The sequence below is a fragment of the Pyrgilauda ruficollis genome, unplaced genomic scaffold (assembly GCF_017590135.1).
Source record: "Pyrgilauda ruficollis isolate IOZ18807 unplaced genomic scaffold, ASM1759013v1 scaffold12, whole genome shotgun sequence".
NCBI classification, from domain to species: Eukaryota; Metazoa; Chordata; class Aves; order Passeriformes; family Passeridae; genus Pyrgilauda; species Pyrgilauda ruficollis.
This window is the reverse complement of record NW_024510321.1, coordinates 18,296,075-18,323,413: the sequence shown is the minus strand read 5'-3', so window position 1 is coordinate 18,323,413 and position 27,339 is coordinate 18,296,075. Positions and strand designations below refer to the sequence as shown.

At 38.9% G+C, this 27,339-nt stretch overlaps 1 protein-coding gene across 1 annotated transcript in view; it reads right to left on the bottom strand.

The window, feature by feature from the left end:
* The window catches only part of CUBN (cubilin), a 144,072-nt gene that overhangs the window by 47,343 nt on the left and 69,390 nt on the right, over positions 1-27,339 (bottom strand). Inside the window, exons 30-44 of the mRNA XM_041490048.1 lie at positions 24,015-24,189; positions 22,267-22,448; positions 16,948-17,104; positions 15,146-15,262; positions 12,756-12,869; positions 11,087-11,215; positions 10,669-10,801; positions 7,447-7,652; positions 6,375-6,556; positions 4,561-4,750; positions 3,720-3,917; positions 3,241-3,387; positions 2,196-2,386; positions 1,727-1,910; positions 226-400 (exon numbers count right to left, since the gene is read on the bottom strand). Of these exons, the coding sequence (XP_041345982.1) occupies positions 226-400; positions 1,727-1,910; positions 2,196-2,386; positions 3,241-3,387; positions 3,720-3,917; positions 4,561-4,750; positions 6,375-6,556; positions 7,447-7,652; positions 10,669-10,801; positions 11,087-11,215; positions 12,756-12,869; positions 15,146-15,262; positions 16,948-17,104; positions 22,267-22,448; positions 24,015-24,189 (2,480 nt within the window). The remainder of the gene's footprint in view (positions 1-225; positions 401-1,726; positions 1,911-2,195; positions 2,387-3,240; positions 3,388-3,719; positions 3,918-4,560; positions 4,751-6,374; positions 6,557-7,446; positions 7,653-10,668; positions 10,802-11,086; positions 11,216-12,755; positions 12,870-15,145; positions 15,263-16,947; positions 17,105-22,266; positions 22,449-24,014; positions 24,190-27,339) is intronic.

Sequence of the window (27,339 nt, the reverse complement as noted above, 5' to 3'; positions counted from 1 at the left end):
GTTTCTACTTTATCTGTCATACTAATTTCGGTTATGCATTGCAATGTCCTAGGAATGTAAACCAGTGACCTGATAGCTTCTGTGATCTCTCAAAAATTTCTTAACCCCATTTGATTTTAAATAGAGAAGTGTTTGTTCTCTTGGAGGAATTAGAGAAAGTAACAGAGAAAGAAAAATCAGAATGGAGTCTTGAAGAAAAATAGGCAAAACAATGTGGATGTATACTTCAGTGAAGGTTCAATGTAAAACTGATCTTCAAATTGCAGCTCTACTGCATGTCCATTGGGAGCAGTTATGGTCCAGACACAGTCAGCATGTGGAGGGTAATTGCTCGGATAGTTGGGGGAAGATGTATATCCACTGGGGTTGAAATCATTGATATAAATGTTCCCTCCACAGGCTGGGAAAGAAAAGATCACCAGTAAAAAACAACATGAAAAGGAAATAAGTGAGGCATCAAAAATATGACTTATCACTGTATTCCAACACAGTTTCCTTCTGATGTCATATATTCACATCAAAAAACAAATGCATTTTGTTGCTTGCTGTGGGAAAGCATTTTAATGCACTAGAATCCTATATTCCTGTGCTCATTCTTACCTAGTCATCCTCATTTCCAAATGTTCAGGGTCCTGAATTGAACTGCTATTACTTCTTCCTTGGATTGCTTATAAAACAAGCAAAAACCATGTTTCTTGCCTTGTTCCTATGCCAATTCCCAAGAGGTAGAAAGCCCACAAGTCAGATCCATTAATATTTCTGTCAATCATTCCCAACTTCTACTTTCCAAGAACTGAAATGTCTGAGATAATAATGAATGTGTGAGGAATGCCAGTCAGAGCAAACAGGAAGGTTTGTTCAGGTCCTTTACCTGACAAAAATATCTTTATTTTGACCAGAACCTTTCTGTCCCAAACTCCCTCTACATTCTAGCAATACTGGTTTAACCCGGGGCTTTACCCAGTTTCCAAGAATTGAAGTGGTAGAAATGCTATTGTACAGCTTCACCTATTCTCCTCATGAATTTTCTGAAGTAATGCTAATTCTCTGGGGCAGCAGGGAAAATTGGCAGAAATCCAACACTTACAGATTTGAGCTGATTGACAGGTTGCCTTAGTTGTTTAGATATTCTGTTTAACAGGTCTCCAGGTGTGCCAAGTGGTGTCTGTTATGAACACAGTGAGATAACTGCAAAAGCCAAGTTTGTGATTTCCTCCTGGGACCTGGGTCTCTATTTTGCTCATTCTTTCAATGAAGTTAGCTTTGGCAATTCATGTTATTTTCTCAGTTGGGAGTCAAACTTTTGAGAAATGTTGCCACCTTTCTAGACACACTACCCTGAAAAGTTCCTGACTTCATTTAGTGCTTGCACTGGATACTAAATATTCAAAACAAAGTTCTTGCTTCCAGGAGATTTTCCTTTCCTGTATGAATTTTTAACATCTCTTCCTAAATGTAGATGCTACTTCCCTACTAAAGGGTCTTGGTGTTTGTTTGGTTTTTTTTTTTTTTAGGCTATGTTTAATATTTTCAGGTTCTGTGACCTGAGCCTGATACTCTTTAAAAAGGAGAAATCTGAGTGTCAGATCAGAAGTCATACAGTACAGGACATTTTTGCAGACATCCGATTTTACCAGGGTTGGGACTTTGAACAAAAATATCCTTGGACAAACTCCAAGTTACATGTGTATAAATTGCAGAATTTAAGTTTGTTACCTAGACTTACCTAGACTTTTAGCCTCATATTTCAGTTTGAATCCTTGACCCTCATTGCTACTGTCAGAAAAGAAGCGGACAAACAGCTGATTGTCTGTGGTGTACATGGTAGAGATGGGGCTGCTTCCACAAAAACGTCCATTCCCTCTTGCAGACACCAAAGGTGGGGCAGCATTATCTAACCCATTCTTCAGCTAAAACAGAAATTGCTGATGTTACTCAAGCAAACAGCCCTGGAATGTAAACTTTGTGCACACACCATCTTAATGCTTCCAGCCACAGGGGAAATTAACTACTGATTAATTAATGCACATTAATAAAAAAGAGTGAGAGAGTGAGATAAAGAGAAATATCTTTGGTATTTCTCTTTTGGTGATTGCACCCCATGACATTTTGAGCTGCTCTACTGACACAGAAATCTGTAAGATTCAGTAGCTTTAATAGCTTTGAGGATGTGGTGACCCAGCCAATAACCTCACCTCTATGTAATCTCCAAGGATGCAGGAAGTATCCTCGCTTTTAATCTGGAAAGGCTGTTCAAAATGAACAGCAATGATAGATCCAGTGGCTACCACTACATGCCAGGAACAATTTAGATTAGGAGAATAGTTTTGAGGGTAGTTGGGGGATGTTATCACACCCCTGCTTGTGTGCAAATAGCCTCCACAACCTGGAAAAAAAAAGCGATAAAAGTTGGAGCAAAGAGAAAAGTGTCAAATATTCACCTATTCATTTTGAGAAAAACTCTGTCTCCTAAAAGATGTGATGGGTTAAAATAAATTTTGGAATGAGTGTATGAAGAGCTATGGGGCATACAGCAATGCACATGATGAATGATCTCCCAAATCGCAAGCTTATAGCTTTCAAGATGGCACACCAAAATTCCTGACCGTGAGACAGTTCTCAGACTTAGCAGATGAATAAGCAGGCAGCAATGTCAAGGACCTCACACAGCAGGAGTTTATCATTACCCTGTCTGAGGACATTGCTTCTAGCCATGGACTAAAACACTGCCATCTACTCCAGCTGCCAGTCAGAAAAATTTCCCCAATTGTCACTGTTGCCCTAACACTTTCTTGGTGCCTCAGCCCATTCAGGAATCTGTCATCATTCCTGAGTTCGTGTGGGAAGACTGTTGCTGGAAATTGCTGACATTCCTGCTAGAATTTATACAGATTCCTGCATTTGTCTCTTTCTGCTTTGAGTCATTTATTTCTTTCTCTTAGTTGAGCATTCTTTTACCCTTCAGCTGAGCTGTTATAAACTTATGCATAGGCTTTTCTTCCTTCTGAGAAGTGACTGGTCAAGTTGAATCATGCTTTGTTGCATTATATTGCTGGGAAAATAGCAAATTTTACCTTTGTAGAGTCAGAAATTTATTAACAGATATTCATGAGAGGTAATAATTAGATGTGTGTGTAATTAATTAAATTGTAGACAGCTCTTAACAATGCCAGAGTCTCTTACCCCATTGCTATCAGCAAGGCAGACATTTATCTGGGAGAGAAGAGAAACAAGTCTTACTTTTGTGATAAGAGGCATTAAACCCAGCTCCAGTGACACTTGCATCTGACGTGAAGTGGATGAGCATTGCATCTCCAGTTGATCTTATTGGCCCAGGGGGTTCTCGTCCACACAGAGTAGCCAGTACTGGGGAAAGACTATTGTCTCCTGGGATGAAAAGAACACATTAGTGTTAAAACTGAATCAGTCCACATCTGCCTGCCTGTTGCTGTGGCTCACACTTGCAGGAGGGTGCTTTTCAAGACTTTTAACCCCTTACAGATTTAGAAATATTTTTATTGATCACTAAATATTTTGCTAGACTTTACTAATTTTATTTTAATAAGCAGAATGTCTCAAAATAGAGGAAGAGTACTGTTTTAGGGCATGTTCCCATTGCTATCTAGATTGCTTAAGCTCAGTGGAGATGAGAATTTGAGGTATTTGGACCTTGGGTCTCTACTGCACCCTGTCAGGGTAGGGCAAGACTGGCTTCTCACCATCTTTGATAATAAGTTTGTCGTAGTTGCATGAGCTGTGAGACTCTATGTCTAGTGCCAGGATATTGAATTCCACAGTGGATCCAGGAGCTCTGATAAGCCACATACAGTCTTCAAGATTTCTGTAATTCATTGGCCAGCTTGGTGAGAAGAGGAATGAAGGTGTTTCTTCAGTTGTTACAGACCCTCCACATGCACCTGTCAGGGACAAGAAGACAAAAAAAGAAAGAATCCTCTTTTTAAACTGAATACATGTACCTCATGTAATATAAGATGACAGTCCTATAATAAAGCACAATGAGGGCACAGTGTGTGTAGTTACAGTAATGCAGGAATTCTTCAATGTCAGTTTGGATTGGAAGCATAAAACTTGAAAATCCTCATCTGTAAGGATGTTCTTGTGCCACCTGCTGCAACAATGTTGTGACCTATTTCATCTTGAGGAATATCTAACAAAATACCTAAAAGCATCCACCACAGTTTCACATAAGCTATTGAGCTTGTTTCATATCACAACGGCCAACGATTTGGAATGGGTTTTCAAGAGGGGCAATTTTCCATGAAAACATAACAGATGTTTAGGTTTAATTAAATGCCTGTGTAAAGAAAAATTATCCTCTAGCAACATGCTTATTTTTCAAACACTATAAATTAGTATATCTAAGAGTCTCTAGAAATTGTTTTTAAAATATAGTAAAATGCTTCATTAAAATATCACTGAAATCTTTCATTAATAACTTGGGCTTTCTCTAGAGGGGAAGTTTGTTTGGAATTCTTTAAGTAAAGCTGAGCGCATCACTGGCTGTACCACTTGTAGCTGTGGAACTCACTGAAAACCCACCTCTAGCAATGGTCTGTGTAACAGCAGAAGCGTCCACTGCATACCACTCCAAAAGAAAGCCTTTTCCAGTCACAGACGAATCTGACTGGAACTGGATTGTCATTGAACTGCCAGAGGATGCAAAAGAGGCAGGGTCTGCACCACAGTATGTTGCAACAAGACGAGAATGAACTGTGGACCCATCATACACCTGCAGAGAGAAGAACAGTGCTGTTCCTCACAGAGCCAGATTTTCATCTGCCCCATATTCAGCAAATTTCCAAGGAGAAAATTACCCTCTTTAAGTGAGTGAGGGATCTTTAACAAATCCAAGTTAGAGAGAAACCTCTCTTACAAAAAGGAAATAAAATCTCTCTTTCCATTATATGCAGTTAAAAGTGAAGCTTTCACAGAAGAAGGATCTGAATGGGGGTGATCAAATTCATCTCATTCCCTATCACAGGGCTGCTCTTTGGGGACATAGAATGACATCCCAGTTAAAAAAAGTCCAAAGGTACAATTTTTACCCTTGATGGGAAAAAAACCCAACAAACCATGATATGCAGGGGAAAGAAAAGGAATTACTTTTCTTTTTTTCCTTTATCTTTTTTCCACCCACTGAGGAACATATGTATTTTGAATTCTATCAGATAAATATACAGAAATATTTTATCTTGTCTGATTACAAGAAGTTTCTCCTTTGCCACCTTTCAAGCTTATTTTGTTCTTCTCATCTACCACCCAGTAAAAATAGTAGAGAAAGCCTACTTTCTCTACTTTAGTCCAGTAGAGAAAGCTAGGAATTATTAAATAAACATTAACATTGCATTAATGATCTGATCCTTGAGTCAGATTAAAGGTCAGGCTGATTTACACTCACTAAATGTCTAGCTGGTTTAAGAAACTCATTTTGCATTCAGAGGGACAAAGAAAGGCAGGCTGAGTTAGGAGAAAAAAATGCTGTTAATATATAACATGAGATGAAAGAAAAAGTTTTATTTCCTTTTTGAACTAATATTACGTTTGAACATCAGTAAATTAACAATGAACTGAAAATATTGAACTAGTACTTTCTCTAATAGAAAAAAAAAAGGACAATTGATTAATTACCTGCTTTAAAAAAATGAAAGCAAGAAGAGATTTACCTTATTGAATGGTTATGTTGGCTAAGTTCAGAAAGAAGTTGTATTCTCTATTGTTCATTTTCCTTAGCACCATGAGTGCTGTGTTGAAGATGACTCTGCTTATTGCTACTGGGGGGTTGGACTAGATAAGCTGTAAAAGGCCCCTTCCAACTCCAAACCATTCCACTATTATATTTTTTAACCTATCTAGACTGTATTACAGGGGGGTACAGAAAAACAATCAAAATGGAAGAAAGAGGCACCTTTCTACCACCAGCAGCCAAATTACTGATGCAGAGATCAAAGAAGGTGCAAGAATTACTCCTTGTAGGATTTAAAAATAACTATTTTTAGAAGCATTGAGCAAATTTCACCAGCATGGAGCTGGAAATTTGCTCCATGCTGAACCAGCATGGAGCAAACTTCAGTCTGGTATCTGACCTGAAATTCTTGAATAGTCATATTCAGGATTGTACCATTGTGGACTTATTTTCAGTAAATTTCAAACTTACAGATTGGAAATATCCGTTACGGAGCCAAACAGTATGTTGGCTGTAACTCTTCCTATAAATAATAAACATTGAAAGGACAACACAGCAAAAACAGTAAGCCACACCCTCAGAAATGCTCTCCATTAATCTTGTAAGTTTCTCTATTTGTCCATTTTATTGAAGTTGATGGCAATAAAATAACTTTTCAGAATGCAATCACCTTTAGATTGTCATACTGGCACCGGTGATGATTTTCAATATCCATCTGCAGGATCCGGCCATGGATAACTTGGGAAGCATTAACGCTTATCCGCCACTGGTAGTTGGAATTGTGAGGATAACTTCTGGGCCACTGTGGGGAGGCTATTTGCCCTCTGTCTCCCACAATGTCATTTCCATACACTGAAAAACAAGAAAGAGACAACGAATGCCTCTAATTCATGTGGAGTAAAAGAAACACTGGGGGCCCATCTGACTTAATTTACTTAGGACTAGACAGTGCTGTCAGGCTCTAAGACATGTCTCAGACAGTTCTAAGATGCACATCTAATTATTATCTTGTTTTGAGAGAGGCAGTGTTCCCTTCCTGAAAGAAATGACCCATTTGAGCCATATGGGTCTACATGTAGGGGAAGCAGGAAAACAGCACACCTGGACTCCTCCCTGACTCTGACTAATTTATGTTCATTTCTACCCAAAAGCATTCAAGAATTTTTTTTAAAATGCCTGTGCATGTTCTGATGAAAAATGGTTCTGACTTCACTGAGGTCTGAACTATTGATAATTGATTTTGAAAGGAGTTAAATCTCAAAAGAAGGAAAATTATTAAAAGTTCAGCTTGCATAATCAAAATGGCTGTGGATGTTTAGCTTCAGCAGTCTGTTCATGCAGCAAGTCAGACCGATGTTGGCAGTGATCCCTTGAAATTTTGGATCTATAAATTGGCATAATTTCATTTTTTCTAATTCTGCTCCCTGGTTGATGGCATCTAGATCCAAACCAGAAGACTGACACTGTCACACTCAAAAAGCAAAATGGAAAGCTGAGAAAGAAATATTTTTTCCTTAATTTTCCAATTGCCTAATAAATATGTTATATTTCTGGCATGTTTAAGAGTACTCCTTTACATTCAGTAGGTATTTCACAAAATATTTTTAAAATGAATGTACAGGCCTTTTAACATCAGCAAATATTTTCTAATAGACTTCAGAGGGCCAAACAATCACTTTTTAGAATAATTTCAGAAGTACTAGGAAAGAACAATAGTTTTCAATCAATTTGCATCTACTTACAGTGAGAGAAGGTGGCCCTGAAGCCAACACCCGTGCCTGAGCTGTCTGAGACAAATTTGACCCATAGGATATGTCCAACAGTTGATGTATAATTTGAAGGGAAGGAGCTCCCACAGAACCGTCCCGTCAGCGTGCCTGTATCGCTCCCTTCACGAATCTCCAGGTAATCCTTGGTACAGTCACTACTATCCTCCAGCTGAAATGCTCTGTTTCAAGAGCAGTAGAAGAGCATTAGCACACACAGGAGAGGCACACACTTCAGAGTGTGGCCTGCCAGGCCATTAATCCCACTGTAGATGGTATCCTTCTGTAAGGGTTAGGAAAAGGGCAGCAACAAAACCCTCAGCACCTGCCAAGGCCACCAATACAGGGCACTCAATTTCAGCCCCTTATTTTATAATACAGTTTCAGTGTGCAGAGTTACACATTTGAAAGAGTTCTCAAATGCTTTTAAAATTTCTTGGTTCTGCAAGAGCAACCATGAAACTCAGAAAGCCCTGAGATATAATCCAGATTTTTAATATAAATCCAGTGAGTGTTGGGTGCAGAGAATACTTTAGCCCCTTCATATGCTTATTATTTCAGCACACTCTGTGGTGAGAAAACAATTGCTGATTTAGTTGCAGTTAACACCTCAGAGGTCAGAAATACCTTAGTAATTTCTCCAGAATTGTAAAATATTACTGTTTCTCTGGCCTCCCTGACTTTTGCATATCTGGGTGTGCAAAATAATAACAAGGATGGTTATCAACTCTTCTAAAGTACTTTTTACCCTAGAAAAGGAATGACATATAGTAATTAAATGATAAATTCTTAATTATTGCACCAAGCTGAATGATAAATATATTCTAAAAATCATCTGTTATTCTAATTGAATGGCTTTTATACAAACCAATATGGTTTTCAGAAGCAGGCTATGAATATATAGCAAAGATTCCAGAGAGTGCCTCTAATAACCAATGCCTCAAGTATTCATGCTTTCTGATACTCTGGTAACAACTTCTCCCTTTCAGATTTGAATATAGCCATATGTGTTCAGCATGTCATGCTGTGAAATGGTTCCAACCACTCATCTGGATATATTTCAGAACAATTTAAAGCTAGCCCTCACATTGCAAGATAGACATTGAGGAAAATTAATGCCTCATGCCAACAAAACTTAATAACCCCCTATCATTAAATTAAATTGAAAAATAGTGCTTTCTAACACAATTACTCCACAATTTCTGGTATTTTCAGCTTGCCTTTCAGCTATTTGTAACTGAAGAAAAAGAATTAACATCTATTCAGTGTCATTTTAAATAAGGGAATGTATGTTCTAATGAAAGTTTCTGCTTCACACCAGAATTTTGGGTTGTTTCTGAAAAGTTACTGCTTATTTTGTGACACTTTGGAAAATGTTCTCAGGCTTTTGGAAAACATTTTGGAAAATGTTTTCAGGCTGTAGTGCTTTTTCTCTGCTTCAGTGAGTAGTGGAGGAATAGAATGCCCTTTTTACTGCATTAGTGAATCAGCACATGCCTAACAAGTTGTGTCTTATGCAGTCAGTGTGTTACCAGAAAAATTTTTCTTTTGTTCTGATTAATTGCAAATGCAGGTTTCAGAGTTAGTTTTCTTTTCCTGCTCATTCTTCGTAAGCTTTGCTAAAGGTCAGTGCTCTCTTTCTTGGCAGCAGCCACTGTTTGATGCCCAGAAACGAGGAAGCTCAGAAATCTGCCTCATGGGTAAAGAACAACCTAACAACCCTAGTAAAGGGCTCCTCATAATTCTCCACATGACTTTCTTTTCAGAAGTGTTCAAAGGAAAGTTAGTTTGCTAAAGGGAAAACAAAATTCTACCACATATTCTTCTGATTTCTGTTGTAGCCCCTCTGCTTTAACTGTTGAAGAAATTTTGAAAAATCTAACATCAATTTTAGAATCTCAGAATAGAATCATAGAATGTTTTGAGTTGGAAGGGACCTTAAAGATCAAGCAATTTCAAATCCTCTGCCATGGACAGGAACACCTTCCACTAGACCAGATTGCCCAGAGTCCCATCCATTTTGGCCTTTGCCAGGTTTGGGGCATGCACAACTTCTCTGGGCAATGTGTTCCAGTGCCTCACCACACTCACAGTGAAGAATTTCTTTCTAACATCTAATCCAAACCTGTCCATTAGCAGTTTGAAGCTATTGCCTCTTGTCCTGTCACTGCAATTCCTCATGAAGAGTCTCTCTCCATCTTCCCTGTATGCCCCCTTCAGATACTGGAGCAACTGGAAGGTCGCTAAGAGGTCTCCACACAGCCTTCTCTTCTCTCTTCTCTTCTCTTCTCTTCTCTTCTCTTCTCTTCTCTTCTCTTCTCTTCTCTTCTCTTCTCTTCTCTTCTCTTCTCTTGCCTGAACTTTCTCAGCCCATCTTCACAAGGGAGGTGCTCCAGTCCCCTTTTCAGCTTTGTGGCTTCCATGTCTTTCTTTAACTGGGGGCAACACAACCATATGCAGTGCTCGAGGTGGGACCTCATAAGAGCAGAAGACAGGGGCAGAATCGTCCCCTGACCTGCTGACCACACTCCTTTTGATGCAGCCCAGGATTCCTTTGGCTTTCTGGGCTGTGAGTGCACACTGCTGGCTCATGTTGAGTTTTTCATCAACCATCACCCCCATGTCCTTCTCTATAGGGCTGTTCTCAATCACTTCTCTGCCCAATCTGTGGGCATATCTGGGACTGCCCTGACCCAAGTTTAAGATCTGGCACTTGACTTCGTTGAATTTCATGAGGTTTACCTCAGCCCACTTTATAAATGTGTCAAGATCCCTCCAGAGGCATAATCCTACAATGTGTGGGATATCTAGACCCTTTATATTAATCAGCTATATAACCAACACTAAAATGAATCTTTACATTGTAGGAATTTCCTTTGTAAAGAAAAGGCAGAGTGATGCTAAATTTCCTCTTCTTGTTTATAAGTGAGTAAGAACTGGCTTCTTCACCATCTCACGCTGCTCAAATAATAAACCACCTATTTATATAATGCTGAATATGCATTAACAGAAGCAATGACTAAGACAGGGCAACACTGATTGCAAGCTGCCACTAACCCCTGCTGTGTTCTCTTTCCAAGTTACTCTAAAAATGTGTTTCAGCTTTATCACTGAGTAATTACATTTCCTAACAAACACAGAGCATCCTTCCTTCAGGTCTGCTAAAGGCTGAATAATGACCCCTGGCAATGCATTTACATGAAGGACAGCTGGAGCCGGTTGCCAGGGGAGCTGACGATTGTCCAGATACACTCGCTGTTGGGCGGATATGGCTCGGGATAGCCAGGGCTGTTGAAAGCTCCTCTGTCCATGTGGAAAGTACCCCCGCAGGCTGCAACAAGAAAGAGACGGCAGAGGCTTGGAAAGGATAGCATAAACAAAAAACCAACAAAAAAAACCATGACAGAGACAGAGCACTTGCTAATCAAGAAAGCATTTCTCCTTGTCTCTTTGTTCTTTAGCTTGTTGATGTACTTGCTGAGACCTCAGCCAAAAAGAGGAAGGGCAACAGGGGAGGTTCAAAAATCGAATGGCAGAGAGAAAAAGAGGTAAAGGATCTGTTCTTTTTCTTAAAAGTCAGTGGCATAAGGAAGTAGCACCTGTTGTATGGACTTACATGATGACGATGCAGCATAGGTGGCATGGAAACCCCTGGCAGTAATAGCGTTGTTGGAGATGAAATTCACCACCAAGGCATTACCAAAAGAAGTGATAGGATGTGGCATAGTAGTGCCACAGTAACGGCCTAAAAGAGAGCAGAACAGAGAGAGAAAAAGACAAGTGTTCAGCATGTAATTCCTACTGCTAATTTAACATTTGGAATTAATGCCTGACAAGCAGGAGTAATGCTTGCTGCTTACAACTTTAGCTGTCAATTCAATCTACATAAAAAAGTAGTATTTATGCACAAAACTCAACTCTTGTGGCATTTTCTTTTTTCAGAAAAAGGACCTCCTGCACTCCAGACATCCTGGTCTCTGGCTGTTCTGTTATTGAGTTCCCTCAAAAAAAATGAAAAAAAATGAGGAATTACTGCCTAATTGGAAATGAACCCCAAGAAAACCTATCAAATATATATGACAGCAGTTTCCATTTCACTCAACCGGAAAAATAACAGACCATTTCTCCTGTAATGGATTGTAACACGGGGATTAGGAATATGAGTCATGATCTTCCAAAAAGGCATCTGCCAGTAAAAAAAAAGATAGCAGTTCATATCATAGAACCATGGAATACTTTGGGTTGGAAGGAACCTTTAAAGGTCATCTAGTCCAACCACCCTGCAATGAGACGGGACATCTTCAACTAGATTTTGTAGCTCAGAACCTCATCCAGCCTTGAATGTTTTCAGGGCATTTACCAATTCTCTGAACAACTTGTTGCACTATTTCACCACCCTCATAGGAAAAAATGTTTTCTTTATATCTAGATGAAATCTTTTAGCTTATAACCATGCAATCTCAATATGCCTTTCTAAAATGTTTTTCCCCATCTTTCTTACATGTCCCTTTTAAGTACTAAAATATCCTTTTGGTAAGTGAAAGCCAAGGATAGGAGACACAAAATGAATTCTGCTCCTAGTTACAAACCATTTAAACTGACTGCAGCCCCACTCCCAACAAAGGAGCATGTACAAAAGTAAAGTAAGGGAGAACATAATAAGATAGCAATATTCTGAATTTTCCAGAAAGTAATTAGAGGCAGCCCTAGGGATACAAGGAGATTTGGGACCACCCTGTGACCAGGGCTGGAAATTTTGTTGCTTCAGGCTGCTCCTGGCACTTGAAGGGGATGGTATGCTCCAGAGAAGTCAGAAGAAAGCTATCGAAAACTCACGAAAGAGCAGAAGAATTAGGCTTTCCTTGGCTTGAGAAAAACCCATTTTCTGCTTCTAGAAGTCTTCAGCTTCCTTTCCTGTGTTTAGCAAGGATTGTGCTTATTTGCTGTGCTTGTGAGTTATGTTATGTTTTTGTGCAGTTAACTGGAAATTTGGTTAAACTGAATTGCTTGGTTCCCAATATTGTTCCTCTGAGGAGGAAGGAAAAGGCAGCTGGAGTCAACACCAAACTGCAGGTTAGTAGGAGCACAGTCAGAGCCTGGGAGGACTCTGCCATTCACACTGAAGACTTATTCTCCATTCTCAATTTCCTCTGGCCAGAGAGGCCAAGGAGATTCTGTTATCAAATAAAATCCATGGAGCAGGAGACCATGAACAGAAAACCTTCTCCTGCTTACCTTGGGTGTAGTTCTATATATATGAAATACATGAGGGAAAGGTACAATACCTTGAAGAGGAGCCTCATAGTTATTCCCATCCAAAATCTCCACAAAATCTGTTGTACAGTTTTGTCCATTTTTTTCAATATCAAAGTCAGTGAATGAAAGTGTGACATGGTTGACTGGCAAAAGCAAAGAGTAAAAATTTAGGAAGAGGTTAGCAACTTCACAGAGAGCTATTCACATGTAAACAAATGTTCTTTTTTTCCCCTGAAGTCAATCAGTTCCCATAAAGCATATCTGAAGTAGGTTTTTTTTCATTATATATTGAATTAATTTGATTTAAATGCATTAACCTTTAGTGCAAAGGTCCTGGTAAATCCCTTCAGTACCTTTCAGTACTTTCTAGTTCAATCAACATTAGAAGAAGAGGATTTAGCCTATACACATGGATCTAAGTTTCCTTGTTTCTGAACAACTTTATTTTATACTGGAAAAAATAGCAAATAAAACATGGAAAATCTACAGACTTTCAGAAACAAAACTTATTTCGAAACAACCATGACCTGCTGTCCCTTTGCAATCTATACCATAGATCTGAACAAATGTGCCCTGCTCCAGGCTTAGAGAGAGCCGCTTCTTTCATCATATTGCAACATTCCATATTCATCAATTGGACTGGTCAAAGGATCATTAACTACTCTCATGTACTTGTACAGAATTGGATTTTCCACACTCTTGGACTGCAGGCTATATCATGAAAAAGAGGATTTCTGATTCAGGATATTTTTGACTCTCCTACTACTCTTGCTTGTCTGATATAAACAAAGGTGAAGTCACAGCTGGCAGAAGAGCGGCTGTCCTTGACTCCAATCTGGGACAGTAGCTATTATTGGCCTTAGGGTTCCATGCAGTTTGAGTGGGTCAGAAAGAGTCTCATGATTTAGATGATAACTAAGTTTTCTCCCACACTGACCAAACTGAATTTGACACAAATATTTAGCTTCTCCCTGGGCCCCTCTTAATTGGCTTGAATAAGCTGAAATGACAGCCACGGAGCCCAGGCTGCATTCAGCAGGGTGCCCTGACTGGCATTCAGCTGCAGACGCATGCTCTGCACTCCTTTGTGTCCCGCCTGGTCAATCAATTACAGCTATCAATGCAGGTCCTCAGGATACACAGCAAAAAGGAAAAACACAGTGGGTGGCCAGAGCAGGAGACTTGTTGGCCTTCCGAGTAAAAGCAGCGCAGGATCTCTGCTGTGGCCTGCCATTGGATAAATCTATCAGATTTATTCAATGGCAATGCAATTTATGTGTGCTATTTATTTATGTAATGCCATAAATAAATAGCATTACATACGGCGTAATGAAACCATGTGCAGCTGTAACGTGAGGCATGGGGTGGTCCTCTGGTAAGTGGAGAAAGTCACTGCTTCTCATACAGCATTCTTATGGTCTCTCATACTCATGTAATTCAGGAGACAGCAGTCATGTATGGATTTTCAATATGAATCCAGGGAAAGTTTGTCTTTTAAAATAAATGTTGTATAGGTTATGAACAGCTCAGATGATGTCCTTTTCATGGACATCCTATTTGTGCAAGTAACTATGCTTAAAAAAGAATTGCTTATCTCCTGATTTATGTTTTGGTATTTTCTTGGCAAACTGATATTTGTTTTATAAACTAGCAAAATAAACTTATAAATATGATTGAAACATACTAGGATTTTAACAACAATGTCTAAATATAATATGTACAACTGAAGTAGAATAGTTGCTATTTAAAATTAGGATACCAGGACACTATTATGGGATTTAACATATACAAATTATATTTAGGAATCTTATACAATGTAAAGGTAATAGAGGGTAGTAAAGGTAGTAGCAGTATCTGATGGAAAATATTTGGTGTTTTATGATCAATCATAAATCTGTGTAAAATTATTAATAGCTAAGAGTGTATCTATGCACATAACAACAGTTTATTTATATATTTTTGTTGTATTTGAAATTAAAATTTCTGTGTACCTTTTCTTATTATTCAATCTAATTTTTTTAACGTTAACAGCACAGATTTCGTATAACACAACTCCAGGTTGAAAACTCCAGACCAAAATAAGGTCAGCTAAATACAAGTGCTTTAATTATATGTAAACCCTTAGATTTTCTCACAAATTAATCCAAGTTCACATAGTATTCAACACCTCATTTATAATTGTAACACTTGGGTCACAGTAAATTGGCTAAGATGACAAAGCTGTGAATTGTTTTCCTCACTATGCACTTAATCTTTTACAGTGAAATCTGACTTGTGACAGATTGGGAGAGCCACACTCACAGCTACCAGGATGCAGAACTTCCTAAAGAAATAAAGGAGGAATTTTGCATTGTTATTACAGAAAAGAAGATGAGGATGTTAGTCATCCCAACTAACTATAAAAGATGTTTTTACTTACATGGTTCCTGAGCCTGAATAATCCAGCTGCAGTTCTGATTGTTTGGGTATTTGGCAGGATACAGAGGAGAGGAAATTGCTGCCCCAACTGAATCTGACTCTATGAAACTTCCACATGCTTTAGAATGAAACACAAAAACATAGATACATATATAAATATTTATATATACAAATCACCTTGCTTAGATTCTGTAGTGAAAATGAATGCATAAAGTGTAACAAGGTACATCAGCTTGAAATGAGGATAAAATTTGCAATAGTATTTAATCAGAGGAAGAGACTTAAGGATTAGTTCCCAGCACTGGCTGCACTTTCTTGGCCACATGCCATGCTGCACCTGGCTGACCATCTGCAAGAAGCCAGAGTGACCTTAAACCTGATAGTTTTCATCTCTTCATAGCCCAAAGAGACACTTTGGGGCCAAAACAACTTGGTTTAAGGGTAATGCAATACACCCATTTCTCTGGTTCTCTGTTTATGTTGGCAGCTAGGAAGAAAAACATCATAAGTAACTGTTCACAACTTTCCAGCACCCAAGGATGGCTCCACATTGCATTGGCAGGAGCTTATTGTGAGCTGTGTCAGCAAAACTTCAATTGTGTGAGGTGTTGCACACACTAGAGCTTGACTGACTGCAGAACTTTGGCTGACAGTGCTGAGTGCTGCCATGCCTCATCTCTAAGTTCACTGAGCTCATAAACTGCCCAGGTCAGAGTTTAACACATGCCTGCTTTAAACTGCAGGGTGAGGAGGTGAGTACTGAAGAGTGAGGCTCATTTATTGTGCTGTGCTGCTTAAAACACCAAACAAAAGATGGGACTTTGTTAACTGAGTTTTCTCAGGAAGAGGGAAGCTGGGTTGATAACATCTTAGGCAGGGAGCACTCACTCACCAGACAAGGTTTGTGCAGTATTGAATCTAGTAAATGCATTCTGAGAAAGATGAACAGTTTAGGCTCTCACAGCTGTTAGCCAGAAATACCTAATTAGGTACCTAACTAGTACCTCAGTAACTGGGGTTTTTAAGGTTTTTGTTGAAAAATAATAAAAAAAAATCCTAATTTTCTTTATAATTTTTCACAATATTTTCAAGAAAGAAACATTTCTGGGAATATAGTGAAAAGAATCCTGAGATGAAAATGAGAGAAAATTATTTTCTCTGCAAAAATTAATTGTCTGTATCTTGGGGGAAAATTGTTTCCCAAATTATTGAGAAAAAGTAAAAGCAAATCACCAGGTATCAAATAGTATGTAACTTCATGAAAAAAGTCTGCCCAGTTGGCGTCATTTTTCATTAAAAAGGAAACCATGTAAAATACCAATTAGTCTACCACAAATTGGATAGTTGATGTTTGGCAGGGTATGCAGGCATGAATCCATGGACTTCATCAACAGCACCACACAGAACTCTTTTATAGCTTTTCAGATTCATGCGCATGGATGGACATATAAAATGTTATTTTGTCACTAGGTCTGTGGAAACTGCCAGTTGCACATTTTTTTCAGGACAGTTATGGACAGCTAACCCTCAAGGGAGGAAGAATAAGAGGTAGCTGATGTGTGCTACCTATAGCCTTGCTATAAAGAGTATGGTTTCTTTTTTCCCAATTGAAGAATCTAAGTTGATCCTCGGACTTTAAAGTCTTTTATCTATAATTTGGAAAAATTTGTTCCTGGTAAAGATACACACTGGTGTGCTGCATGAGTAGAAATGACACTTTCCATTATCAGCTGTGCTAAAAGACTGTGTCAGCTACAAAGTGGTGATGAGATAAATATGCATTAATGTAAATGATGAAATTACCTTCCATGAAGCGAGCACTGAAGCCCCTGTGCTGGATGCTTGTATCAGAGTGCAGTCTGATGTACATCAGGTTCTTGGAGGATGTGATAGGAGGAGGATGCTCTGTTCCACAGAGTTTTTTAAGAAGTGGTGCTTCATTGTTAGGACCATCAAATACCTGTTATGGAAAGATCAAATTAAATATTTGGTTTCAATGGGAATAGTGAGAAGACTTTAATTTCATTCCCTCTCTTCTGTTTCATAAATTTTGATCATTATGTAGTCCTGCTATGGGCTGTGCAAACAAACTGTACATTGCCTATCTTAAGTGGCAATTTCCAAAAAATGCATATATTTCAAGATGAAGCTACTGTGACCCTTGTAACTAAATGCAAACAAAATGCCCCAAGTACATCTTCTTTCATGTGTATTGGGTATTGAAGCAACACCCATTTAACAATCCAGATGTCCCCATATATTTGCTGGTTTTTGCTAATGGCTACCATGAGCTCCTGTGCAGCTTTCATTCAGTTACACCCTACATCTTGTCCCAGTAAATATTTATAAACTGGCCCTAACATGCAACGGGTGCATCAGTGACTCTGGATAAAAGGTCACTAGGATTTTAGATCCAGCATCAAAGATCGGAGTCCTATAGCTATGTTTTATAAAAGCTTCAGAGTGCTGAATTACATACAAAGACATGAAGTGCTATTTAAGCAAAGGGTAAAGAAAAGTTTTAAAAAAACCAAAAAAGGAGGAAGAAAGTAGAAATGTTTACAAAACTTCACTTTTAATTTTACCACAAAAGGCTTTCTTCTCTTTTTTTCCCCCATACAGCTGATAATTTTGTTTCCTTCCTGTTTCACAATCAGGAAGAGAAGGACAGAGAAGTTATAACCAATGAGTTCATAATTTAAGCAACATCAAAATTTTGACAAGAGAAAGTACAGAGAGAGAAGAATGGCCAAAGTCTCAGTCCCTCATTAATCATTCCTAGCACTCCTGCAGAAGTGATTTGTTGCTGCTGTGTTTGGAGCCATGGGGCAGTCTCAGAAGTGCCTGCCTTGAGCAGTACAGAGCACTGGAGCTCCCCACACAGTTGCATGCATGACCACAGAGGAGGAGCCTTTTGGCTGCAACAGCAGTTGAATTCAGTTCCTGTTTCAGCATTAACATCCTGCCCTGCCATAGGCACATCATTTAATATAATGGAGAAAAATATGGATTAAAATATGCATAGGAGCACCCAAAAATGGAGCCAGGAGGCTAAAAGCTACATAAAAGCTATACAAATGCCACCAGATTAGAAGACATGTACTTTGTATTGAGAATATCTTCCTTTACTTCAAAATGCCTCACATTCTAGCAAGTCTGTGCAAGGCAGCACCAATGAATTAGAAATTTTTAACTAGACTGTGTAACACAATGCAATGTTTCTGCCTCCAGTATTGAAAGGCTTTTGAACAGACTAGTGAAAAAACCAAAAATCCAGCAGCTGAGAGAAAGATGACCTGTCCCAAATAAACCTCAGAGCTAAGAAACAAGGGACAAAACTCCTGCTTAATCCCCTGACATACCCTACATAGTCAATGCTGTATTCATGAATTAAACATTTGCCTGTGATTCTGTGAACACTAGCTAGCTGTGTGGGATCTTGTGATGGAGCATTAAGTCTGCAACGCCTGTTAAAATGAGTACCTGGTAAAGACACCCAAAAACATCCATCCATTCAACCTTTTCTTCTCTCTTGGCAGCCTGCCACAATCACCCTCTAATACACAGTGTGCAGTGTTTATTCTTCCTCCGCACATATATTCTGTATATAAATCAGATGGCCTGGAGTTAAAAACCACAAACCATGGAATGTGGGGGCAAAAAATAACCCTTAGGAATTAAAGCAGTGTCTTTCCCAGACAGTGGTGAGAGGATTTTATCTGAGAAGAAGCATTGCATTGACAGGGCATAGAGAGAGGGCCTGACTACTCCTGGTAAAATGCTGGCTTTGGTCTGCGTGCTGCTGCCCAGCTAAGGATACAACCAGGAGGATTTCAGGCTTGCAGTTAGATCAGAAACCACAATATTCACACACTAGCTCGGGAAAGAGTTGAGTCTCTGCAGTTTCGCAAAGTTATTTTAAAAACATTTGAGATATGCATTTTTGTGGCTGTAGGGCTAAGGAAAAACAATGCATCTGCTTACTTAAAAGCCAAGTTTTCAGTTGCATTGTGCATAGCAGCAATTCCCTTTCCACAGTGAACATAACTGAGTGACTCATTGCCTTCTTCTTCAAATGTGTCCTGAATTTTGCACATACACATGACAAAAAGATGTCAATTTTTGTTTTCTGAGCCAAAAAAACTCCACATATTTCTGACTGTTCTCTCTTGAAAGATCCTCTTTGCCAGCACCTGGAATAAATGAATTCATACCTCCTCTCTATCTCCCAGAAGCTTACATTTCTATATTCCTGTGTTTTACTTGTTATACTGCAACAGGAAAGAAAAAAAAACCAAGCCATTTACTTAATCAAACTCACTGGACAGAATAAGCTATTTCTCACTCCCCTTTTCAGGACCTTGTGCTACTGCCTTCTGAACCATGTTCTCCAGTCTCCAAACACTTGAAACTCTTGCTGACCTGAGCTCCTGGCATAGCATCAGAAACATTATTGGCTAAACACAGTCCAAAAATGCAGCAATTGATGCATTCATAATTTCTTTCTGTCCATTTTCCTTCAAATAAACATTTTTTTTGAATCACACTCTCCCAAGAGAAGTACACAGGGGTGGGTACACAGAGACAAACTGAAAATTTACTCAAGTATGGTGACAATGACAACAAAAAACTCTTCTCAAAGATCTTATGCTTTCTACATAATACAACTGAGTTAGACTTGAGATTAGAGAAAGGCTAGACACCCTCATTTAACAGATGAAGAAATGGTCATCTGTTCTCAGAACAAATAAGAAAGAAAACTGAGATGCAGAAGCAGAGGACTCAACTAAATTTAGAAAACTAAATTATTATAATTAAATATGTGCTCTCTGCACTCCCTCCATTGGCTCTAGAGGGAGCTCAGGGCAGTTATCCCATGATTTACCATCACAGGCTCAGAATACATTTGGCTGAACCTAGATCTGTGCTCAGATTCACATCTGAAATCACTGAGCTGAACAGAAAAATGCACCAGGCTTTATGGAGTTGCAGCTAAGCCAAGAAGCAGCAGACAGAAGTATTTTCCCCCCTCCCACTTTGCTCACATAACACACATGCAATGGAAAACCTTAGAGGAAAAAATATATTTTCATGTGTTCCCCATAGAAAGGAATTTATGGGAGAAATATTTGAAAAAAAAAATTCTTGAGTCATAATGCAGGGAAAAATGAGTGGATCTAGAGGGGGGAGGATGAAGGAAAAGACCATTTGTACACTCGAGGGTGGAGGGAAGCCCAAGAGAACTCACAGAGCAAATAAAATCCCTACAGATAAGTAAAAATTCAAGAAACAGAAAAGGGTGGAACCTCTGTGCTACTCATACATGGTAGTTGTTCCTCTGTTAGGGAGAGAAAAACAACCCACCTGCTTCCTTAGCTGCCTGTATTTTCCATTTACACAGCTTTTGGAATGCAATTCCTAAATCATTCATAGTCAGACATCTACTTACATTTTCCAGCCATTCTCTGTCCCCTCACTCTGTTCTCCTACGTGTGAGGCATATAGCAAGTCTCGAAACAAGGTGAACACAAAACACATTTAGGTGTTGGTAACAAGTGATTCTCCTATTATTGGCAAACCAGGAATGAAAGAAACTTTATTTACTCCTTTCTCTCCCTGCTGGTTTCCTTACATGAGCACTGAAAAACTCTACCTCATACACCAAGGCCTCAGACCCCTTTATTATCTCTTGGCTTCAAACCAGCATTCCCCCTCATGAATTTTCAAACCACACTCTACTTTGTGGACAGTGATTGATTTCTGCATCAAATTTGAATCTCCTGTTGTGTTTGCATAGCTGGGGCTAATGGGCAACTCCCTTCTTCAGGACCCCCAAAAACCCAAAAAGCAGAAGGAAACAACAGATACTCCTATAGCTCTGGAGGACAAGGGGTGTCCCTGCACATGGTCTGCAGGCTCTGTTCACACAAAGAGCTCTGGCACAGCCACCTCCTCTGGTCACTGAGGGAATGACTCTTCTCAATGATTCAAAACTCAGTGTCCTATCCAGCCTGTAAAGGTAATGGGAGACTTGTGCTTGTGACAAGGGACTCATGGAACTGAGCAATCCATAAAGTGTTAAGATACATACAAGCATCCCTTGGCATCAGGTCTAGAAGAGAAATTGTAATATCAGGCCTTTTCAGAATTTAGCCCTCAGTTTGTGAATGGTTTGCTTGCATTAATACAAATACAACCATCTCAGATAGACTGTGTTTCTGTCAGGCATTTTGACTTTCTACTCCTGTGTCATAGCACAGATTTGAAAGCTCTTTTTCAAAGATCCCCTGATGTAGTTAATAATTTAAATTAAAAGACATAACCATATTTCCTTATGCTTCATAACCAGAAAGAAAAAAAAAAAAAAAAAGGAACAGTCATTGTATAAAGACACTTTGTGGGCAAATGAAATCTTCAGTTCTGCTCAGAAAATGGGGACACATTTCCTTTTTTTCTAGTTCAGTACAAAAAAGCTTTACGAGGCAATGTTGTTAAAACCAATGCTGTTTTCAAAAGAATCTCAGCTCCTGCCAAATTGAGTTCTTTGTGAATGACAGTTTATCAAGGAGAGGAAAGCTGGATTTTGGGCTACAGTCACTGTGCTTTATCTGACTAGTACTGATCACACATGCCTTTGTGCTGAGTGAAGTGCAATCTGACATCGAGGGCCAAGATTTCATGTCCCTGCTCCCAAAAGGCCAAGAGGAGTCTTGGAGAGTTTTTCGTTGTTGTGCACTGATTGAGCAGCAATTTGAGTTTCTGTGACACCAACAAAAGTTCACAAACCAGCAGCAATGTGAAGCTTTAAAGAGAGCCGTGGGTCTAATGAAGCAATTAAACAGACAGCTGCAGAGCACCTGAATAAACAGTGCATACATAAAGAAAATCAGCTAGCAACAATTCCCTCTGGATGCAGACTCCCTCTCTCTTGAGTTTGTAGCAGAGTGTGGGCAATCTGCTATATGTGTCAGCAGTTCATCCTATGGCTTGGAGCAAGCTGTGGTAAACTGCACTATAAATGGGAAAGGGTGTCATCATAACAGTTATCTATGTATGAGGTTATTTTGCAAGCATTTCATCAGACTAAGTAAGGAAACCTTTGAAATTTCTTTTGTTACTTACTTCAACATTGTCATAGTTACATGAATGGTGATTTTCAATGTCAAAATCCGTGAAATTCAATAGGACTCTGTGGCTGCTGTCAACTTGGATAACCCAGGAACAATCAGTGTTGTTATTATAAGGTTGAGGATAGTTTGGAGAATGGATTTCCCCACTGGTAGCTTGGAAAATACCACCACAGCCTGAAAAAGACATAATCAGTTTTAATCACAAGCTCTTTTCTTTCATACTTAGTGAGAACCCAGCCCTATTTTTAAACTATTAACACCTCCTTCTTTATATTTCCTACATTAAGCTTTGTGAGATGAGTGCTACAACAGTTGAAGTGTGCAACAAAAATCAATGGAAATTCCTTTTAGGAAAGTATAACATCATTATAATTGAATATGTAACAACACTGCTCAGAGTAATGTAGCCCCAAACTGGCAGTAGATGTTGTAAAGGCTGAAGCATTAGTGCTGGTATTCCTCTATCCTAGATACTGTAAAAGCAATCCAAAATACTGTTCATATGAATGCCAGGGACCTGGCATACTGAGAAAGCAATAACTAGGCCTAGATGAGCATAGGGTGAGAAAATGAGTTTACTGAGAGAGCTGGGAGCTCCTCATGAGCAGTGCAGCAATTGCAAACCTCACATTTTTACTTCTCTACCCATGAAGTTGAGGGCTTCCTGAGGACTCCACCCTCAGGTACTTCTGGTCAGAACAGATCTGGTGCTCATAAATATCTAAATAGCCTGGAATTATGAATTCTGTGTGGGATATACCAGGGATTTCAACAGGACTAACACAAACAAAGTTTTACATCTTAAAAAGAGATGGAGGAGGGAAAAAGAAATACAAGGATAAAAAAAACTATACTGTTATTGCATTCTGGTGAGTGGGTATTTTAGAGGCTAGAGGGGGTTGGAGTACAGCAGGCAAGACATTGTAAGGGATAAGAAAGCTTCAGGGGGCCTAAGTAGAAAAAATAAGCTGCCAGATCTCAAAAGGGGATTAATTCAAAGGACTATTGTAGACTCCTTTTATTAAGAAAAAAATCTTGTTCCTTTCTCATAAAACTTGTGAGAGAGGAGAAGTATAAACCTTGACAAACTAATGAAGCAGTGTGCTTAATCAAGCAAAACTGCAAGAATTAAAATTTGTCTGTCATCACTTTTCATTGCAATTATTTTCCAATAATTGGCTTTTTTATAAGAACTCCCACATAGAGACATGGTTGAGTCTTTTAAGCATATCTCTTCTTTTAGTGGTTACCAGTAAGGCTATGAACAAATAATCACACTGGGGATAAACATTATAGAGGTCAAGTATTTACTAATCACTCCAAATATTTTTGGGGTCCAGCCCACTGAGTTCTTCAAGCTAGTGTTCTCAGCTATTTTTCACCATTTTTTTACCATTTAAAACCCAAAGCACAATTCAGTGAATAAAAGACTCTGTATGGGTAAGTGGGTGGGAAGAAGTGGTAGTACGCAAAATCCTTTGTTCATTGCAGGAATGTCTTCATTAATTATGTAGGGAAGAAACTGAAACAAAATACATTACCAGGCCTAGATTTCAGATAATTAGACAATTTTTAACTCTGTGTGGTTTTCAGCATCTCTTAGTGTTACCAAATTCAGTACCACCCAAATTCTCTTTCATCTTTCAGTCTTCTGCTGTTTGACTACTTTGAATGCTTGCATCGCTGATCTTCAATTCTCAGACTTCCTGAATTTCTCCTAATGTTAATCAGTATACTCACCACCTGGATTTTCTTGCCAGGAGGCATTAAAACCTTTCCCTGTCCCTGCTGCATCTGTCTCAAAACGGACAATGGCTGAATTGCCAGTGGTGGAGACTCGCAGTGGGTTCTGTGCTGATCTTGAAACACACAGCTGGGCCAGCCTTGGAGACAGGAAATCTGGGCCACCAAAGACCTAGAAGTGGAAGAAATATTGTCAAGGTTTTCCAAAGAGAGTACCTGTCACAGAGAGTACATGAGAACTGTTTAGTTTTTAGGAGGAAAAAAAAATAAATCTATAAGTATTGAAAAGGATTTAACATTTTAAAATATAAAGCAGCTAATAGAGTCTTTTTCTCTGCAGAATTTGTTGGTACCTGAACCACCTGTAGTACAAACCAAGTTTAAAATTCTAGATGATTTGCGAACAGCCTTGCATTAAATAGAATTTTATGTTTGGGGACTTGGCCAGATTCTTCTTCCCTTTCTCTCCAGAATTAGCACTTTTTTTTTTTTTTTTTTTTTTTTTTTTTTTTTTTTAATGCTTGTGCAAAAAAACTGCTTCTTTTTGCAGGAACCTGTGCTGATGATTTGCACCACTGATATCTAGAAGCATAGTTAAAAATTATTTTTAAACTGGGGACAGATTTCATAATTCCTTCTGATAAAACAAAAAGCATTGCAACTTTATTTACTCCAAGGGCAGCATAAATATCCAAAATACTGGATTTGGGTCAAGTAAGCTGCATTTTAATAATGTTCTTTGGAAGCAAGGATATATAGCATACATATTTGCCACAAAAGATGGGTTTTGGCCTTTAAGAGTAATTGTTTCCTACTCAGAAGAGTGTGCCTCAGGCAGTCATAAACCAGAGAACCACCACTCCCTTAAGCATCAGCAGTATTATGTACTTACAATGCATTTTTAAACCAAGTGAAGTGAATTATGTGGCAGTGCTGTTAACCCTGTTTCTCGTTTTCCAGAAGGGATGTAGGATTATAGTTTGAACCCGTTTGTAACTGCTGGAACTGGCTCACCTTCCCTAGTCTTCCCCCTCAAAGCTGAAGAAAACACACATGCTCAGGGCAATTTCCAATTGACAATGTGATTTTGGTGCCTAAAGCCCTCAATGATTGGATTTTCTTGGTTCATCATGCTAATGAAATGGCACCTGATACTAACAGTCTACCACCTTCACTGTATGTGCCTGGCAGAACTGCAGCTGCAAAAGTCAGCTTGGCAGTAACCTTGGATGTGAAAACTATAAAAGAGATACACCAAATAAAGTGTCCTGCTGTCTTTCAGCAACTGAACAATTAACAGAAAAATTCTAATTCTATGAGTATGCTTATTATTGTGTATAAATCCCAAAATTAAACTAGATAACATCAAGTTCTAACAACAAAAAAACCCCAACAACAAAAGCAAACAAACAAACAAAAACCACACAAAAGCAGAGAAAAGGAATATAAGGCAACAAATCCCATTCTCCAACAGTAGCACATCAAGTCCACTCCAAAAATTAATAGTTTGGTAAACCTCAAAAAAGTTAAAAAAACCAGTCTATGCATCTTTCTCAGAAAGTGATAGTACTGTTAGAAACAGCTTTATATGTGTCTTTTTTTCCTATGATCACTTCAAGATGAGGGGAAACTCAATATTTTAATAAGCTCTGTCAGACACTTTTAAACCCCAGAAGTAGTTTGGGTTCTCTCCAAGCTAAATATCTGAGCAAGTCTAACAAAGAGCTGAGCTAGTCCCCCCACATTCAGGGCTAAGTGTACTGCATTGTTACACAATTTGATTAATTGTGTGCTCACTAACTACTTAGAGGGCCTGACACTGCTGTGATGTTAGAGATATAAGAGAAATTGGTTTTAACTGGAAAAAAATTTCAGTGACTCCAGGTTAATGTGAGACCTCAGGAACTGAAGCTTGCTTCCCCAGAAGAAATAAAGAATTAATTTTTCTATAAACATCATAGTCAGTTAGATGTTCAAAAGACAGTATTTTGCTTTGGTGGCTGCTAACCCAGGCTTAATAGGTTTAACATTTTTATTTTGACTGAGATAGCACTTTTTTTGCATTCTGTAGGGAGGCTGCATGACTTGAATGGATAATGGCTCCTCTGTCCAATCGATCGTCTCAAGGCATTCAAAAGAAGTCAGTATGGATGAAATCACAGCTCAGATTCAGAATCTGTAATGAAGCTGTCAGGGTCTGGGGAAGAAGCCTGTTTGTCTGCTGGAAGCTCAGTGTCTTCAGAATAATCTTGCTGCTTGGCTGCTTGTGAGGCCCAGTGACTGCTGCATTTGTCAGAAGTCTGTTCAAATATGAATTTTAAAATGTGTTTGTGGTACATTCCCTGAGTCAGAGCCACAGCATGAGCTCTAGCAGGAACACACATGCTCTTAATCATCTAAACCAGCCTGGGGAAGCTATGTGGCAAGGAAACAGCAGGAGTTTCTAATATGCATCTAATAAGTCTCATGGACCAGCCTCTCATATCATCCCTGATGTTCCTGGGGCTGTCTGCCCCATGGGCAAGGGAACCAAACCCAGCTCTGACAGAAACCCTGCTGATTTCTGCAGCATTTCCTCAGAAATTAACTTGGCCCAAGCCAAACTTCGAATTGACCTATTGGGAAAGAATTAAGGATGGGGGAGAAATACTGATGGAAATCTGAAATTTGTGGGTCTCCTTTACATTGTTAACTGTTCAGCAACAGCTTCTGCACAGTTTCAAAATAAAAAGCAGTCAGAAGCATGCTCCTTATAGTTATGAGTGTATTTTCTTTTCTCCTTTAGACCAGTTCAATTAATCAGATGCTTTCATAAAGGCTGGAATAAAAACAAGTTTGAGTGTTTCCATGACAAAAAACAATAAAATATTACATTTGGCTACTAAGAGAAAAACCAATAGTTACCACATGAAAAAAAGAAGAGGGAAAATAAAATGGATGGAAAGAATGAATTCAAGGGTGTGGTTCATAAAGAGTGATAGGATGTCTGAGCTGAAAAAAAATATAAACATCTAGTCTGACCAGATTATCTGATCCCAAGATAAAGTGGTATTGGATCTCATAGCAGGGCTGCAGGACACTGCCATAAAGCCCATGGTTTTAATCTGTTCTTATCATTTGCTTCTGCCCCGTTAGCTCCATTTAATGTTAACAGTCAGCATTCCAGAGTTATGAGCAACAGAAAGCTGTTTTTATGCAGTTGGTCACCCTCATGACACAGATTTTCTGGGAATAACACTGATGCCTGCCCAGATATAACTTCCAGCAAAGAGAGAGCCTGGCTTTGACAGAGAATTAAGAACAGTGGTAATACCTGATGTTT